At 41.2% G+C, this 19996-nt stretch overlaps 1 protein-coding gene across 1 annotated transcript in view; it reads right to left on the reverse strand.

The window, feature by feature from the left end:
* The window catches only part of MYRFL (myelin regulatory factor like), a 97516-nt gene that overhangs the window by 31013 nt on the left and 46507 nt on the right, over nt 1–19996 (reverse strand). The window contains exons 12-13 of the mRNA XM_032854830.1: nt 16102–16210; nt 15171–15280 (exon numbers count right to left, since the gene is read on the reverse strand). Coding sequence (XP_032710721.1) covers nt 15171–15280; nt 16102–16210 — 219 coding nt within the window. The remainder of the gene's footprint in view (nt 1–15170; nt 15281–16101; nt 16211–19996) is intronic.

A 19996-nucleotide genomic window follows, 5' to 3' on the forward strand; every position in this document is an offset into this window, starting at 1 on the left:
AGCCACATGCAGAAAAATGAAATTGGATCATTTCCTTACACCACACACGAAAATAGACTCAAAATGGATGAAGGACCTCAATGTGAGAAAGGAATCCATCAACATCCTTGAGGAGAACACAGGCAGCAACCTCTTCGACCTCAGCCGCAGCAACATCTTCCTAGGAACATCGCCAAAGGCAAGGGAAGCAAGGGCAAAAATGAACTATTGGGATTTTATCAAGATCAAAAGCTTTTGCACAGCAAAGGAAACAGTTCACAAAACCAAAAGACAACTGACAGAATGGGAGAAGATATTTGCAAACGACATATCAGATAAAGGGCTAGTGTCCAGAATCTATAAAGAACTTAGCAAACTCAACACCCAAAGAACAAATAATCCCATCAAGAAATGGGCAGAAGACATGAACAGACATTTCTGCAAAGAAGACATCCAGATGGCCAACAGACACATGAAAAAGTGCTCCATATCACTCGGCATCAGGGAAATACAAATCAAAACCACAATGAGATACCACCTCACACCAGTCAGAATGGCTAAAATTAACAAGTCAGGAAATGACAGATGCTGGCGAGGATGCGGAGAAAGGGGAACCCTCCTACACTGTTGGTGGGAATGCAAGCTGGTGCAACCACTCTGGAAAACAGCATGGAGGTTCCTCAAAATGTTGAAAATAGAACTACCCTATGACCCAGCAATTGCACTGCTGGGTATTTACCCTAAAGATAGAAACGTAGTGATCTGAAGGGGCACGTGCACCCGAATGTTTATAGCAGCAATGTCTACAATAGCCAAACTATGGAAAGAACCTAGATGTCCATCAACAGACGAATGGATAAAGAAGATGTGGTATATATACACAATGGAATACTATGCAGCCATCAAAAGAAATGAAATCTTGCCATTTGCGACGACATGGATGGAACTAGATAGAGGGTATCATGCTTAGTGAAATAAGTCAATCAGAGAAAGACAAGTACCATATGATCTCCCTAATATGAGGGAGTGGAGATGCAACATGGGGGGTTAAGGGGGTAGGAGAAGAGTAAATGAAACAAGATGGGATTGGGAGGGAGACAAACCATAAGTGACTCTTAATCTCACAAAACAAACTGAGGGTTGATGCGGGGAGGGGCGTTGGAAGAGGGGGGTGGGGTTATGGACATTGAGGAGGGTATGTGCTATGGTGAGTGCTGTGAAGTGTGTAAACCTGACGATTCACAGACCTGTACCCCTGGGGATAAAAATATATGTGTATAAAAAATAAAATTTAAAAAAAATCATACAGGGTGTGAATGAATTAAAAAAAAAAAAAACAAGCTGCTATATGCTGCTCCCTACTAGAGATTCACACCAGCTTTAAGGACATACACATCTAAAGAAATGGAAAAAGATACTCCATGCAAACGGAAACCAAAAGAGAGCAGGGGTAGCTATACTTATGTCAGATAAAATAAAATTTAAGTCAAAAACAGTAATAAGAGACAAAGAAGGTTATATGCTGATAAAGGGGCCAATTCAACCTGGTAAGGGGGATATGCATCAAACTATAACACTTGTAAATCTATCTGTCTATACTCTGTATCTGTATATCTATCTCTAGTGAGAGAGAGAGAGAGAGAGAGAGAGATCCAACATCGGAGAACCTATTATTATGCAAATACTAACAGACCTGAAGGAAAAAATAGAAGAATATAATAATAGTAGGGGAGTTTAGTATTCTACTTTCAACGACAGATAGTTTACCCAGTCAGGAAATCAGTAAGGAAACACTGAACTAGAACTATGCCTTAGACCAAATGACCTAAAAGATGTATCAGAAATCCCACCCAACAGAGCAGAATACACAGTCTTCTCAAATGCATACAGAACATTCTCAAGGCTAGATTATATGTTAGGTCACAAAACAAACCTTGCAAATTTAATAAGATTAAAATCGCACCAAGTATCTTTTCTGGCCACAATGGTAATGAAACTAGAAATTCAAAACAGGAGGAAAACTTGAAAATTCATGAGTAGTGAAAATTAAACAATACATGCTTGCAAAACTAATGAGCTGAAGAGGAAACCAAAAGGAAATAAAAAATATCTTGAAACAAATAAAAATGGAAATGCAATATAATAAAACTTATGGGATATAGCAAAAGTAGTCGTGTTTTTTTCTTTAAAGATTTTATTTATTTTTCAGAGAGGGAGAGAGAGAGAGAGAGAGATAGGCAGAGGGAGAAGCAGGCAGAGAGCGGGGGCAGACTCCCCACTGAGCAAGGAGCCTGATGTGGAACTTGATCCCAGGACCCTGGGATCATGACCTGAGCTGAAGGCAGCTGTTCAATCTACTGAGCCACCCAGGTGTCCCAGCAAAAGTAGTTCTAAGGAATTTTATAGCAATAAACACCCACATTAAGAAGAAAAAAGAAATATCTCAAATAAACAACCTAACTTTACACTTCAAGGAACTTTAAAAAGAAGTAGAAACTCAGATGAAAGGCAGTAGAAGGAAAGAAATAACAAAGATCAGAGCAGAAATACTATGGAAAAGTCAACAAAACTAGGAGCTAATTTTTTGAAAAGATAAACAAAATCGACAAAACTTTTGCTAGATTAAGGAACAAAAAGCAAGAAGACTCAAATAAATAAAATCAGAAAAGAGAGGTGACATTACAACTGATACCACAAAAATACTAAGGATCCTAAGAAACTACTATGAACAGTTATGGATATTCCTAGGAACATAAAACCAACTAAGACTGAATTATGAAAAAATAGAAAATCTAAAAAGCCAATAAAAAAAAGATTGAATCAATAATCAAAAACATCCCAACAAACTAAAGTCCAGAACCAGACGGCTTCACTGGGGAATTCTACCAAATGCTTAAAGAAGAGTCTATACAAATCTCTTCAAACTCTCCCAAAAAAACTGAAGAGGAGGGAGAACACTTCCAAACTCATTTTAAAAGGCCAACATCACCCTGATACCAAAGTCAGATAAATATGCTAAAAAAAAAGATAATTGCAGGCAATTATCTCTGATAAGTATGGATACTCAATAATACATTAAAAGAGTCATACATGGTGATTAAGTGAGATTTATTACTGGGATACAAAAATGATTCAACATATGCAAATCAGTCAATGTGTTACACCACAGTAATAAAATCATTTGATCATCTCAACAGATGTAGAAAAGCATTAGACAAAATTCAGCATCTTTTCATGAAAAAAACCTCTCAACAAACTATAGATGGACTATACCTCAACATGATAAAAGCCCTATATGATAAGTCCATACCTAACATTATACTCAAAGAGGAAAAGCAGAAAGTTTTTCTTCTAAGATCAGGAATAAGACAAGGTAGCTCACTGCCCCCCATTTCTATGCAACATAATACTGGAAGTCCTAGACAAAGAAATTAGATAAGAAAAATAAATAAGTTATCCAAATTGAAAAGGAAAAAGCAAACTATCTGTTGCAGATGATATGATCTTATATACAGAAAGTCCTTAAGAGTCAACCAAAAACAGTTAGAATTAATAAATTTAGTGACGTTGCAGGATACAAAATCAATATGCAAAAATTAGTTGCATTTCTATACACTAACAATAAACTATTTGAAAAAGAAAGGAAGAATCCCATTTACAATAGCATCAAAACCAATAAACACTTAGGAATAAATTTATCCAGGGGATGAAAGATCTGCACATTGAAAATTATGAGACATTGATGAAAGAAACAGAGGACACAAATACATGGAAACATATTCTATGTTCTTGGATCAGAACAATTAATATTGTTAAAATGTCCACACTATTCAAAGCCATCTATAGATCCAATGTAATCCCTATCAAAATTCTAATGGCATCTTTCATAGAAACAGAAAAAAAAATCCTAAAACCACAAAAGACCCCTAATATCAAAAGCAACCCTGTGAAAGAACATAGCTGGAGGTGTCATACCTCCTGATTTCAATAAAGCTATAGTAATCAGAAGAGTACTAGCATAAGAATAGACATAGAAACTGATGAAATAGATTTGAGAGCCTAGAAATAAACCCACACATATATGGCCAACTAAAATGTGACATGGGAGCCAAGAGTACTTAGTGAGGAAAAGATGGTTTCTTTAACAGAGGTGGGAAAACTGGATAGTCACATGCAAAAGTATGAAATGGACTTCTACTTTACACCACCCACAAAAATTAACTCTAAATAGATTAAAGGCTTAAATGTGGGCCTAAGACCATAAAACTCTTAGAAGAAAACATAGGGAAAAATTTCTTGACATCGGTCTGAGAACCATTTGTTTGGATACGACACCAAAAGCACAAGCAACAAAAGCAAACATAAACAAGTGGGACTACATCAAACTCAAGAGTTTTCATACAGCAAAAGAAACAAGCAACAAAATTAAAAGGCCACCTAAAGATTGGTAGACAATATTTACAAACCATATATCTGATAAGGGATTAATATTCAAAATATATAAGGAACTCACACAACTCAATAGCAAAACACAAATAATCTAATGAAAATGGTCAGAGGACATGAATAAACATTTTTCCAAAGAAGACATACAGATGGCCAAAAGGTACATGAAAGGATGCTCAATCCCACTAATCATCAGGGAAATGCAAATCAAAACTACAGTGAGATATCGTCACATTCATGTTAGGATGGCTACTTTTACAAAGGCAGAAAAAAGAGTACAAGTGTTGGCGAGGGTATGGGAAGAAGGGAACACTTGTACACTGTTGGTAGACGTGTCAATAGGTATAGGCACTATGAAAAACAGTATGGAGATCCCCCCAAAATGTCTGGGTGTATGTCTGAAGGACACGAAATCACCATCTCTTAAGAGGTACCTGAAGCCCTATGCTCATTGCAGCATAATTCACAATAGCCAAGATATGGAAACAATCTAAGTATCCAATGATAGATGAATGGATAAAGACAATGGGACACACACACACACACACACACACACACACACAAATGGACTATTATTCAGCTATAATAAAGAAGGAAATCCTGCCATTTGTGACAGCTTGGATGGAATTGAGGGCAATATGCCAAGTGAAATAAATGAGACATGGAAAGACTGTGCTATCACTTATAGGTGGAAACTAAAAAAGCCAAACTCAGAGAAACAGAGAGTAGAATGGTGGTTGCCAGAGACGGAAAGATGAGTGGGGGGGAGTGGAATGAGGAGATGTTTATCAAAAGGTACAAACTCGGTTTGAAATGGATAAGTCCTGAGGATCTGATGTACTGCCTGATGACTATAGTTAACAATATTGCATTAATACTTGTAAGTTGCTAAGAGAGTTGATTTCGAATGTTCTCACCACACATACACAAAAGGTAATTATGTGGCTGATGGTTGTGTTAACTAACCTCACTGTAGTAATCATTTTGAAATATGTATGTGTATCAAATCGTCATGTCATATACCTTTAACTTGTATCTCAATACAGGAAAAAAAATGCAGTTGGTAAAGAAGGATAGTTGGTGGGGTATTTGCATAAAGTAAGATAGGACACAAATTGAAAATTGTCAAATCTGGGTGAAGGATACACATGGGTTTCACTATTATTCTAATTTATGTATATTTGAAATTCCTTGTTAAAATGTTAATAAATAAATCAGAAAAAATAAAATACCAATCTCCTGACAAAAGCTCTTTAAAATTTTCTAATTCTGGTACAAATGTTCCCTTACTTCTAAATTTGTTTTAATAAAAATAAAGCAGAAATCATGAAAACAAGAATAATGTTCTATGGTTCTAAATCACAGTAAATGTCATACCACCTTTTGCTTTGTTTACGTTGTGGAAAGCCTTATACTATAATTATAACTGGCTGTCATGTCCAAACAGTGGTCCCCAACAGATTCCCAGCCATCACCTGACCCCTCCCCCTTGCCTCCCCCAGGGGCCATCCACTGTGCCCTGCCACCTGTTCAGTCTCCTAAATCTCCTGAATCCACCCACATTCCCGATCCTCACTGGTGCTACCATACCTAAAATTCTTTTTTATTTTTCTTGGCAACCAGCTTCTTTTTTTAATGCTTGCCTAATAACATGAATTTGTGATTTAGCCCAAACAAGAGCAGACCATGGAGAATATTTAAGTCCCGTCTAAAGCAGAGTTAAGTTCATTCTGCAATATCTACCCCACAGGACTTTTAATGCTGCCTCATGAGATATGAGCAACTGGCAGTGATTGTCCAGTTACTTGTAAATAATGACAAGCCAGCTCTGATTTCTCCAACTCAAATTTGTTAGCACCATATCTTCCAGGTAGATCCAATAGGCAAGAAGATAATTCATGTGTTTTCCTATTTAAGAGGAAATAAAGGTAGCAAGGAAATTTACTACTGCCTTCCCGGTTATAATCATGGCCTTGACTTTATGGATACAATGGAAAATGACCACAAGATAAATTCCTAGGACATTACGTTATAGGAATCGACTCTGACTAAAATTCTTCTGACTTCTGTCCTCTCACACCATACTGAAGCCAGTATAAATATGTTCAAAAACATAATCCAGAACTTTCTGAAAGCGTTCCTTTCTACGCAAGTGATAAGGTCTCAGTGAGTTCACTTGAACCGTGAACATGCAACCGGATACCAGGGAAACTTTGTTCACAAATGCTCATCGAAGTCCCATGTAAAGGTCTGTATGCCTTAGATGGGCGTAAGCTGGGACATTTTGAAAAGCTTCCCCATCTAATACCCACTGTTGTTTAATAACTATTTTATAATTGAACTTAATTCAATTATTCAACCCTGTCCAGTTATTATTAACCAGGCGAAGTGGGACCAACAATCTCAGCTAAAATGTAGCTTTATGATGGTGATGCAAAAATTATCAGACCTCTTGCCACCAAAAACTGCTCATGAGACTCGGGGTGGTGGTGGGGGGAGCCCGGGGGGCGTAGAAAATAGAGACTGCTTCAAATCACACAAGAATCTTGCGCCCGTTTATGACTTGCTTCGGGGTGAAGGTACAAACGGACAGCGTGACATCTTTTCTGAAGGACGCGTGGAGCACTTCAGCAAGTATCCACGCATGTGGAAACAACAGGAAGGATCATGAAATCAGGGCCACTATGAGCTTACAGCACGTGCCTTACCTAAGCCTTATCCTTCACCGTAGGTGAATCTCATCGAACCATTTGCCCTTTGCCGAACATCTCAAGCTTTCTCTGGTTTCTGGAGCTAGCGCGGACAGGCTGCTCCCTCTACCTGAACCACCTGTCTCCCCCACCTCCCACTTTCCTTCCGCTCTGTGTCGTACCCACCCGTGTGATGGACACCCAGAGACACATCTTGTCCTCAGGCAGTTTGCCAGCACAGAGCAGGAACTCAGTGTGTATTGTGTGAGGGAACATTCCTGCAGGGACAGTTCCTGTCATGAAGCATCGGGAGGCCACAGCACTGCTCTCTAGTGAAATGAAGACAGTGGCCAAACTTCTAGTGTATTCTTTTATCTGAGGCCGCTCTCAGAAAAGCAAAAAGACTGAGGTCCAAATTCCACTTCCATATTAGGAAATGTCCATGGAAATTTGGGTGAATTAAACAAAGCAATACTAGTGTTTCCCACCCTCAGGGCGGCTGGGGATGGGGAGCTGGTTTGACTGTACCCAGCAAACTGGTTTCCACTCTGATCAGGTCCTTTGCAACTCTGGGAGTGTTTGGCTCAGGAGATGGACAGACGTTCCTTCAGGGCCTCCGCATGTCCCAGACAAGCCCTGCAGAACGCAGACCGCGAGCTCCAGCCTCCCTTGCAGTTCTGGTCCTAAAGGAGCCTGCGACGGGAGTAGCCAGGCAGCCGAGCTGACCTCTCCTCTGTCTGGGAACTGAGACTTGTCCTCTATCTAACAACACTAAATAAGGCGAACCCAGCCTGATCGTAAAGAAAGCCTGGAGAAGTTGAATAAGGCTATTATTTCTTCCCCAGTGAGAGTCTCCTGGTGGCATCTGGTGTTGCATGGACTAATGTTTTATAAATTCCACAATTAGCTCCATCCATCCATCCTTCCATCTTGTTTAAATGCATGTGCTAAAATTAAAAACAAATGGAGACCAGCCCTGAAAATTCCCTAAGCAGACAAAACTAGTTTAGTCATATAAACAAAGCTTAATCCAACTCATTTTGCACAACTGACTTGACCTACATCATCTCTTGCTTATGCCTCTGGAAACCATAAGCAAGACCTGAACTGTTTCCCAAGGTTGATAGGAAGTAACCACTGACCAGTTCCCTATCACTTAAGAAAATTCTAATATTATAACCAATCACAGCGAAGAGTAAATAGGCACTGCTTTCTCTCTCTACAAGCTGCTCCCTAAATGGCCTTATTCCGTGTTTTGGTTTCAGTTGGCAAACTGTCTTTTTTGTGTACACAATAAACTTTTACTAGTTCCCACCCTAGTAATCCATTGCTTTTACCTGTGTTACTTCTGAACTTTTAGCACATAGCAAAAAAAAACGAGCAATAACTTTTTAAAAGAAGACATAACTACAAAAAGAAATTTTCCAAGAAAACAATAAATTACCATATTTGTCTCTAAAATGTTTACCAAAAAAAAAAAAAAAAAAGGATTTTCTCCCTGCCTCCAGAATGAGGAGCCCCTAGGAAAGAAGAAGATGGCTTACAAACAGGTGATCAGTTGCTCATACAGCCAGGGTTGGTTTAAGAACATATTATCTCTAAAAGGAATCATTGAGCTTGGAGTCAAATCAATCATGTGAGTCCAACAGAGAAAGCTTTCCCCTTACAGGAAACTCACCACCACAAGCAATAAATGAGTTCTGCTACCTCCCTTGATGAGAAAAGACTGGACTTTTTTTTTTTTTTTTAAGATTTTATTTATTTATTTGTCAGAAAGAGAGAGCACAAGCAGGGGGAGCAGTAAGCAGAGGGAGAAGGAGGCACCCCGTTGACCAAGGAACCCGATGTGGGACTCAATCCTGGGACCCTGGGATCACGACCTGAGCCGAAGGCACACACTTAACTGACTGAGCCACCCAGACATCCCAAGATTGGACTTCTAAACCAACTGATGAGTAGGATGTTTAAAAGCCCCCGTTTTGGGTGAAGGGGAGTGGGAGATGCAAGCTTCCAGTTATGAAATAAAGAAGTCACAGAGATAAAAGTCACAGCATGAGGAATAGCGTTGGTGGTGTGGTAATAGTGTTGTATGGTGTCAGATGGGAGCTATACTTGTGGTGATTGTGGCATGACGTAGAAACGTGTTGAATCCCTATATTGTACCCCTGAAACTAATGTAACATTTTGTGTCAACTATATTCAAATTTTGAAAATTCAAAAATAAATAAATAAATAAATAAATAAATACCTCCATTTGGTTTCTGGGCTATATGTGTCATTCTATTAAAAAAAAAAACACAAATCATTTCAAAGGCACCTGAGACATTAGCATCTCTGAGTGACATCTGGAAAAAAATTCACTAACAGTTAACCATTTATTAGGTTTTACTGTATTATAGACCTAAAAGCCGTGGTTTTAAGAAAATTTTTGTTAACCAAAATCATTTATAAAAGCAATTGCTTCGGTGGGGGGAAAAGTGATGAAGGTAGAATTTCAACTTGCCATACTGAAGTTATCTTTATTGAGAACTGTAAAGAGTAAAATAATTTGAAAGTGACCTCATTATCCCCAAAACTTGCTGAGCCAAGCTTTGGACAAAGTATTTTCTGATGTCGAAATTCACACTTTTAACCACTTTGCCATGTACTATTAGTGATTCTCCAATTGCTAAAATCATATTTTATTAACATTCATTTTCTTCCATCTCAACCATTTCTTCCCCATGTCCGCATCCATCCTCTCTGCTCACTTGAATTTTTGACACTGTGCTTACTCCATATTCCATTTTAGCCCAACCTTCTCAGCCTGCCCAGATCTACTCCTGGTCCTAACTGGAAGAAATCAGCTGCTTTTAGTCTACTTGCTTCTCATTCTGTCAGAACTTAAAGCCTCTAGGTCAGGCAGGTAACAGGAAGTGGAGATGGGAGGACCCCTGAAGCCCTTGCCGGGGAGATACTCCTTAGTCTCATGTGACCAGATCTGATGGCTCCGGGGAGCCAGAAACCCAGAATTTGTTTGAGGAGCCCCTCATTTTTAAAAATAGGCAACAAATTTGAAAAATTTTAAAACACCATGAGGAAAAAAAAAGTCTTCAGGCCAGACTTGGCTACAGGCTTCTGATCTGTGACCTGCATCCATAACCTTTCCCTCATTAATGAATATCTTCATCCATGGCTGCAGCGTCCCTTGGGCCCCAGCTGCCTCTCAACTTCCACACTCCCAGTTGCCTCTGGACATTTTCATCTGAATACTCAGCTGACACCTCAAACACAAAATTGGATTCATTTTCCCACTAGAAAGCCACTTTTCTGTCAGACTTCCTTATTTGAATGGAACCACTTCTCTTCCTTTCAGTGAGATCCAGAAACTCAGCCATTAACTCAAACACATACTTACTGAGAGCTCACAATGTACCAGATGCCACACTGAACAACGCAGGATTGACAAGGCACATTCTTTGACCTTGAGATGCTCACTGTCTGGTGGGAGAGATACAGACTAGGAAGAGAATGACAACACAATGTGATAAATACTCTAGAAAGATGTATATGGGGAGGCCTGAGCCAGAACAGAGACAAGATCGATCAAGGCATCACAGAATCCTTAATTCATTCAGCCAGTATTTGTGGACTAGTACTCTAAGCCCTGGGGTTGAAACCACAAAGAAACTATTGGAGATACAGCTTTGAAAAATATAGATTTTTGGGATCACACAACGAACTGGGAAAGTAAAGAATAAGTAGGTAAGTGAGACCATTCCAGCGGGGACAGAACTCTCCAGGCCATCACCAAGAAGTCTACAGTATGTCCCCTGCACAGCCATCCAGCTGAGGGTAAGGGTGGGTTCTGCCCCAGAAACAGGGGGCTCCTCTCTCTAATTACAGCGAAGGCACTACACACCCTGTCGGTGGCCCTGAATCTTACAAAAAAGTGAAAGCAAGAGATATGGAGACTTTTCTAGATGAGGTGGTGGGGGAAGGTCTTGGCCCTGAGATCCAAATGACAAGCTCATCTAAAGGGAGAGTCTGCAGGGCTGAGAACACTCCGTGGAACAGCTCTGAGGCAGGAACAAACTTGGTGAGCCTGAGGACAGAGAACGAGGCCGGTGGCAGAAGGGCTGGCAAACCAAAGGTGTCAGTGCGTGCAGAGACCTCGCATTCTGAAGGTGTGTGGGGGCTGGCAGGGTGGGTGTGAGGGTTAGGAAATGAGTTAGAGAGCGACGGGTCCATCCAGATGGTGGAGGGGTGATAATAAGCCAATGAAGAGGCAAAGGGGGGAAGAGGGATTGTACCATCAGAGATGTTTCCTTTTCTTTCTGTTTTAGGGAGAAAACTGGGAAGGGTAAAGAGAATACGGAGAGAAGATAATAGACAAGAGAGGTGGCCACACTCTGGACAGCAGCACTGGGTGTCTAATTGGACAGCATGCGGGAGAAAAAAGAAAAATGGAGAGACCGCCTGCAATGCTCCTCTCTCTCAGTCACCCCAGGTCGGCCTCTGTCTTCTTTCCCTTGTCTCTCAGTCCCCACTCCCTTTCCATCTGCAAGCCCCTGCCTGGTGTCCACAGACAGGAGCACACCTGTCATGCTGTCACTCAGAGCTCTGTTCTTGAATCCTGTCTCACCACCCACCTCGGACTGTCAGCTGCTTGAAGACAGGAGCCCTGTCTTACTTATCTTTGCATGACGAACAGAAAATTCCTTCCAGTTGCAGGAAAAAGAGAATCAATGAGCAAAAAGCAACCACATACTAAGGTGTAGTAGGGTGGCTCATAACGTCATTTTGTAAAACACACACACACACACACACACACACACACACACACACATTATTCAAACTGAACCTCATTTTCATACAGACATAGGTGTAAATATGTTTAAGGCCACACTGACATTTATTGGGCACATTTTTCTTACACCAAGCACACCTAATAATAATGCTCAAGAAATATAAAAGCCTACTCCCAAATAATCACAGAAATAAATAAAGTTGTCAAATAAAGAGAGAGATGAGCAAGGTGAAGGGCAAAGCCCTAGGGGTCTCATGCAGGGTTAGACTATGGCGTTTAGCCCCCTGGCTCTCAGGACCAGCCTGAAGCCCTCTCATGCCACCTCCCATCGCTGAGCTTTCACCGGGGCACACAGATCATGAGGAGTTTATGAGAAGAAGCAAATTATCCCAGACAAGGGAAGTTTATCTCACACAGTCATCTCTTTTGAAAGAAGCCTGATTTATACTATCTTCCACCATCATCACTCATCTCCAGCTATGGCGGGTTACATGGGCCATCTGTAAAGATCCAGCCATTCTGTTTCTTATTTGGGCCCGAAGTTGCAAAGTCCATGTGGAAAAGATATAGCAATCACGAAGTGCAACATTTCAACGTTTTCATGTGCATTTCTAGTTTGTGCTTTAGCTTCAATAAAAAATTGTTTATACAAAAGGGGAGTTGGGTGGAACAGAAATAGAGTATAGAGGGAGGCACTGTAACTGAACCTGATCTCCACCCATTGCTACAGCACTTGTGGTCAGGAGGTCCTAGAGACATTCCTTAAAACAAGCAGTCCTGGGGCAACTGGGTAGGTCAGGTCATGATCCCAGGGTCCTGGCATCAAGCCCCGCATCGGGCTCCCTGCTCAGCGGGGAGTCCGTTTCTCCCTCTCCCTCTGTCATGCTCTCTTTCTCTCTCTCTCAAATAAATAAATGAAGTCTTTGGGGAAAAAAAAAGAAGAAGAACAAGCAGTCCTGAATGGGGCACTCAAGGCCAACATGGTGCCCACACAAATGCGTGGGAGACCAAAAAGCAAGAGGCTCTCTGTGTATCTTGCTTACTGTACAGTTAACAGAGAGCATGAGACAGCAGGAGTCACATAACCTATGTTCTTAGTAAGAGAGAGTAAAGGAGCTATTCTGTGAAGTATTTATAATGTAGTGGAGGGATATCCCACAATGTTGAGGATTAAACCAGTAATTGAAGTCTCTTCTTGTCTCCCTAGAAGTGAGCCAAAGTGGAAAGCCGGGGCTCAGAGCATGGAGGTGTTCACCGCTCGTAGTGTTACAGATTCAGTCAATGAGTGTGGCCTTGGTGATGGCTCCATAGATTGAATCACTACACGATGCTGTTGTTAAGAGAATCACAACTTTTCCCTTCCAGACTCCTTCCTGTCAGTTGCATCTGCTTATAACCTGAATGCTGCCTGGGCAGGGACTGCTCCTCAGAGGACAAAGGAACCTGGCTGCCTAGACTGGGAAAGACCTCCCCTTATTTTCCCAGGGCTCTGGCTTGGCCTTCGTAGGAATAAATTTGGGTTGTAGTCTCTCAGGGGGTAAAGGTGGTGCGTAGCCCTCAGAACCACTGCTGCTAATGATTCTGACCTCATTCAACTTAACTGGGAGTGGGAAGATCCTGGGCCAGAGGAGAACTAAGTATTTTCCCACAGAGTGATCATCATAAGGCCCTGGGCAGATGATACCTACACAGAAACGTGTTCTATGGAGAGGGTCATGGTCTGAAGTGACATGGCCGCCACCAAATGACTAACCCCAAGAGCCCCATGTTGGCAGCCTAATGGTCCACACTCAAGGCTGAGCCCTAAGCCAGACAGCTAACCTCCAGGTTCTTCTCTCACCCAGGAAGCTTCTAAAAATGCCAGAAAGTGACAGTGACCTTACCCCATGAATACCTCAGAGTATCTCTTATCTTATATTTTAAGGAAATATTCTAAGGAAATACATTTATTTTACTTATTTTAAAATATATTTTAAGGAAAACTTCACTATTTTATTGTTAAAAATAGATGTCTCATGCTACATCTCTCAAGGGAAGTGATAGCCCAGGTCTGAGACCAAAGAGCTGCTTCTACTCAAGATGAATGTGGGAAGCAGGAGATAGAAACTGGACTTCTGCCACCGTAGCCCCGCAGCCCAGGGCAGAGCAGGCCATCCTCACTCCATCAGCTAAGGATTTGTTGCCCAAGAGCCCAGAGGATGAAGACTGAGGAAGGGCCCAATATGGAAAGGGACCCTCCACCTTGCAGCTCCAAGTGTGGCTTGCATGCCAGTAAGATCAGCAAAATTGGCATCACTTCAACACTAGTTAAAAATGCAAGCTCTTGGGTCTCACCCTGTTCCTGCTGAATCAGAGCCTCCCTGGATTTTAGCAAGTTCCTCCCCTGATTCATGTGCACTTTGAAGTCAGAGAAGCACTGCCCCCATGAGCTGACAAATTACAAATTAGCCTCCACTCAGATGTGTCTCCCTACAACTGTAATAACCCTATGTCAATCAGTTTTTCCGCCTGCATCAAATACAGCAGTGCAATGTACAGATCGGCCGTGGAGTGAGTCTGCAAACCTTGCCACAGACCCAGGACTTCACGGAATTAATAAACACGATCTCAGAGACCGACTCAAGTCACCCACACAAAGCAAGTAAGGGAATGGCAGCCTGAGACCCCTTTGCCCTGAGAAAGGGAGCTCGGCTACAAGGACGGGGACATTCCTTCAAAAGAGAATGATTTGAATATCAAAGAATGAAGACAGGCCCTTGGGAAAAATGAGGAGGCTCGTGACTATCTTTGCCAAAGTGACCCACTTTATGATTGTCCTCTGAAAGAGGAACATACAATTTTGTTGAGAAACTGTGCTCGCAAAGAAAAATCGCCCTTTCTTTCCATCTTCAGTCATTCTCCGAATCTCATCATTCTATTTTCATGACAACCTAAATTGTATTCGGTGAGATAAATTGCCCTTTCGGAAGCTCTAGTTCCATTTTTTAAGATAAACCTGGTAACAGCTTGTTGTCACTAGTCCACATGATGCCAGGCACTGCTGGTATGTGGGCTTTGCCCAGGTCACCACTGCGTATTCCTTCCTCTTTTTCCCTTAGGGGGCTTCTTTCCGGTACCTTATGCCCAGGTGGCACAGCTGTTGGAATTACCACACAGCTTGGCGAAGCTTTCTTGTTTCCTAGTGAAGGTTTCAGGTTATTGTGAGGCCACAGAAAGGGGATCCCCTGTGGGGTTGTTGCTCCAGAGGCAGAGCGATTCCTAGTTACCTTATCGACCATGAGGAAGTTCTGCAGCGTCTCTCCATTTTCACAGGTGACATCACCAACCTCTCTGACGGCCCGAGGCAGGATTTCTCGGACCTCCTGAGCAATCATCCCTAGACACAAACACTCCAACACGTTTAGTCAGGAAAAGAGCTTTCTGGAGAAAATCCTCCCAGGTCTACATCAAAATGGACCGCTGACAGCCCCCCAGGACATCTTTGCAAGTAGTTACTTATTATCCCTTTTCAGCTTTTGCTTTGATCTATGATACATTTGAAGCAAAGGAGGAATTTTGAGCCCATAACCACTATAGGATTAAAAGTAGGGGTGTCATTTTCTTCACTTTTCCTTGGGACTCTGGGCCGAATGTTGGGAGGAGTGGGTAAATACCTTAAAATCCCTGTATATAGAAGTAAGAGTGGGGCATTAGCTTGACTTCCTCTTTTCCTGCAGGAGGATTTGCCACCTAAATGGTCCCGGTTTCTTTAGGATTCCTGGGTTGGAGTATAAATACAACTTTGCCCCCTAAATGGTCCCGGTTTCTTTAGGATTCCTGGGTTGGAGTATAAATACCACTTTGCCCCTTCTCTGACCTAGACCCGCCTACTCAGCCACCTCTCCCTCTCCCAGGTCTGCCCAATGCTGCCCCTCTTACAGTTGGAGCTGCCATCGCCCCCGAGCCCTCATCCTATGAGCAAGATGGCTCCAGTGAAAAACAACGTATTCAAAATATTCCACCCGGACGGTGGGTGCAGGACTAGGGGTGGGAATGTCGAGTACAGGTGACACAGACATTTCTCTCACCTTTCCCATTCTGGTGAGTGTGGATCTCACAGAGGAAATCAGTGCCACGGCACACAACCACCAGATAAAGAGGGAATTAAGCTTTCAAGAGTCGACAGCACAAAATTAAAAAGGGACTTTGTGCACCTACCTGTTTGATGGGCGGTGTTTATCCCCATTGAAGACGCGAATTCAGGTCTGTAGTCGTATTCCACGACCCTCATTTGGGTTATTCGTCTTAGCTGTTCATTTGTGTCAACCTAATTTAATTCAGGAAGAGCAGATTTCAGCCACTTAGATATTTCCTGTTTAGATAAGAAATTTGAATTCTCCTTCTGAGAATGGAGACGGATGACTTGGGAGAGAAGCAGTCACTATTCACAAGTGCAAGGGATCATTTCCCAATGACATACAGTACGAACACCAAATAAACACAGGCCAAACTTGTATTTTACAAATCGAAAAGGCTTAGTGAAAATAACAAACAAACAAACAAAAACAAACAAAAAAAACCCTTTAGGAATGGATATATCCTGTATCGTTGAATTCCTTTTGGACACCCTGCTGGAGAAAATTTCCTCAGGTCCCTGTAATGCCCACCCGGGGGGCCTTCTGAGATCCAGACTTTCCTCTCCTGCAGACAGCTTCTCCCCCAGACCACTCTGGGCAGGGAAGGTATATGCTCCTCTGAGTTCACTGCTCTTGAGAGTGACTAAAGGTATTCCCAACTTTCACTGCAAATTCCTCAAAACAATGTCACCTGGTCCCAGCAATATGACAATAGACAATAGGGTGAATTTTTCCTAAAGCCAAATGTGTTTGATTCAAAGGATTCTCTTTTGAGCTTTTTTTTTTTTTTTTTTAATGAATTCATGGTACTAGCAGAACCTATTTTTTTTAATGACCTTATTCTTTAAGTAAAATGCTGGCAGTCCTTTTTCTTTCAGGATATAATTTTCTTTTAGGATATAACAATTACAAAACCGGTAGTCTCTTGGCAATTAAAATTATACTGCCTAGACATTCACCCCTGTGTTAGAGTAACTGAAATGCTTCATTTTTCTTGTTATATGAAAACCCCTGATATGGCCCTCAACTCCTCCCTTGACCCACTCTGTTGGGTGAGTGGGAAAGCTCCTCCAATATCATTAAAAGCTCCCTGTCCTTCATTAGTTTGGCTGATTATAAAAGGTGGTGGCTTGACACTTAACTGGCTAAATGGGAAAAATTCACTTTAGGTTCTTCTTGGGAAGTATAATTTTGAGTGTGCTATTATTTTGATACCTGCTATAATCCAAAGCTTGGTTCAATTCATTCACTCATTATTTTATTCAACTAACATTTACTAATTACCTTCAACATACCACGCACTACACTAAGTGTTGGCATTTTAAAAAAATTGCCTTTTAAAAGTTTGTGCTCTTCTAATTGTGAGACTGAAACCATAAAGCTCCTAGAAGAGAGCATAGGTAGTAATTTTTCTGACATCAGCCATAGCAACATTTTTCTAGATATGTCTCCTAAGGCAAGGGAAACAAAAGCAAAAATAAACTCTTAGGACTATATCAAAATAAAAAGCTTTAGGATAGCAAAGGAAATCATCAACAAAACAAAAAGGCAAGATATTTGAAGATATTTGCAAATGATCTATATCTAATAAGGGATTAATATCCAAAATATAAAAGAAGTTATACAAATGAACACCAAAATACAAATAATCTGATTAAGAATGGGCAGAGGACCTGAAAAGACATTTTCCCAAAGAACACGTCTGGATAGCCGACAGACACATGAAAAGATGCTCAATGTCACTAATCAATAGGGAAATGGAAATCAAAACCACAGTGAGATATCACCTTCCTGAATGGCTAGAATCAAGAAGACAAGATATAGCAAGCGTTGGCTAAAATGTGCAGTGTTGGTGGGACTCTAAAATGGTACAACCATTGTGAAAAAACAGTATGGAGTTTCCTCAAGATGTTAAAAATAGAAATACCATATGACCAAAAAATTCCACTACTGAGTACCCAAAGAAAATGAAAACACCAATTCACAAAGATATATGCACCCTATATTTATTGTAGCATTATTTACGAAAGCCAAGATAAAGAAGCAACTCAAGTGTTCAAGCATAGATGAATGGATAAAGAGGATGTAGTATATTCATATAATGTAATATTACTCAGCCATTAAAAATGTTGCTAAAAAGGCAGAGTCAAACCTATAAATACAGAGAACAAAGTGATGGCTGCCAGAGGGGAGGTGGGGAGGGGATGGGCAAATGGGTGAAGGGAAGTGGGAGATACAGGCTTCCAGACATGGAATGAAGAAGCCATGGGAAGAAAATGTGTAGCACAGGAAATACAGTCAATGGAGCTGTAACAGCACTGGATGGTGCCTCTACTTGTGCTGGATTAGCGTATAGAGTTGTTGAATCACTATGTTGCACACGCGAAACTAATGTCACATTATGTGTTGATTGTAATCAAATAAGGAATAAATAAGTAAAATAAAAATTCAGATATTTTTAAAATAAAGTAGAAATAAATAAATAGGTTTTCTGATTGTCTTGACCTTGTATCATACTCTTTCTATGGGATTCCACATTCCAAGTTTCCTAAAATTTACACTTATTAAATGAACATTAAAAAAATGTTTGTCATCTAGACAGGAAGGCAGACTCATCATATATGATTATACTACAATGTGAGAAATGCAGAGTGATAGTGGAATTATGAATAGAGAATTATGACAGTTCCATGGAGGTCCCTAAAATATTCCTAGGGGAGCATAAAGGAAGGCTTCCTAGAAATGGTGAAGCCCCACTGACATCTTGCCTTATTTTGCTTCTCAAACAAATTCTGCTCCTTTCACTTCTGGCCCTTGGCTTGGGGCATTTTCTCTGCCTCAAAATCTCTTCCTTTGCACTCCTACCTTCACCCCCAACATAAACATCCCTTCACCAAGGAAGCACTTCTTGATTTCCAATACTAGAAAGGGTCCCTTTGCCTTCTGTGCTAACAGGAACTGCTGTTTTCCTGCATACCACTGATCAAAGTTATCACCAGGCTACTAGCTGTGTCACCTTTATTACCTGTCTTCCCTATAGGATATATGCCCCATGAGGGACAAGACATATTTAGGGCCATGGTTTTCTGTTCAACACCATATTACCAGTTTCTCTTATTTCTCTTTCTCTTTCTTTCTCTCTCTCTCTCTTTCTTTCTTTCCTTCTTTTTCTTTTTCTTTCTTCCTTTCTTTCTTTCTTTTTTAAGATTTTATTCATCTGACAGAGAGACAGACAGAGAAAGAGAGACTACAAGCAGGGGGAGAGGGAGAGGAAGAAGCAGGCTTCCCACTGAGCAGTGTCCAACGCGGGGCTCGATCCCAGGACCCCAGGATCATGACCTGACCCAAAGGCAGACACTTGAAGACTGAGCCACCCAGGCGCCCCATATTACCAGTTTCCAGTACAATCTGTTGCATGTAGTTGATGTTCAACTACATTTGTTAAATAAATTATTTGATAAATAAGTCTAATAAAAAGGAATTTAAGATAGGAGTTAGGGAAAGAGGCAAGGCAGGGAGAAGGGATGGAAAGGGTGAGACCAAGACAGGGATGCCAGGCAGAAAGAACTCCATGAGCGGAGTCCCAAGGGCAAAGTCCCCAGAATGATGCCTGCACATCGTGGGCAGAGGTGGGCGTTACTACACCATAAGGATTAAGGCCAGAGCAGGGAAGCCCTTGCCACCATGCTGGGAAGGAGCTCTCACACCGCTAACACTGTGAGCTCCTTCATTCATTCAACAGATATTTACTTTTTAAAAAGATTTTATTTATTTATTTATTTATTTATTTAAGAGAGAGAGTGCAAGGTTGGTGGCGGAGGGGATGTGCAGAGGGGGAGGGAGAGGGACAGGTCATTCAGCAAATATTTAAGGAACAGCTACTGTGTGCCCGATGTGTTATCCCAGGCACTGGAGATTCAATGAGTATTTCCTACTTGGAGTTTAAATTTTAAAAAGTTTTTAAAAAGTTCTATTTT

Source organism: Lontra canadensis, unplaced genomic scaffold (assembly GCF_010015895.1).
Source record: "Lontra canadensis isolate GAN:19392208 unplaced genomic scaffold, GSC_riverotter_1.0 scaffold9, whole genome shotgun sequence".
NCBI lineage: Eukaryota > Metazoa > Chordata > Mammalia > Carnivora > Mustelidae > Lontra > Lontra canadensis.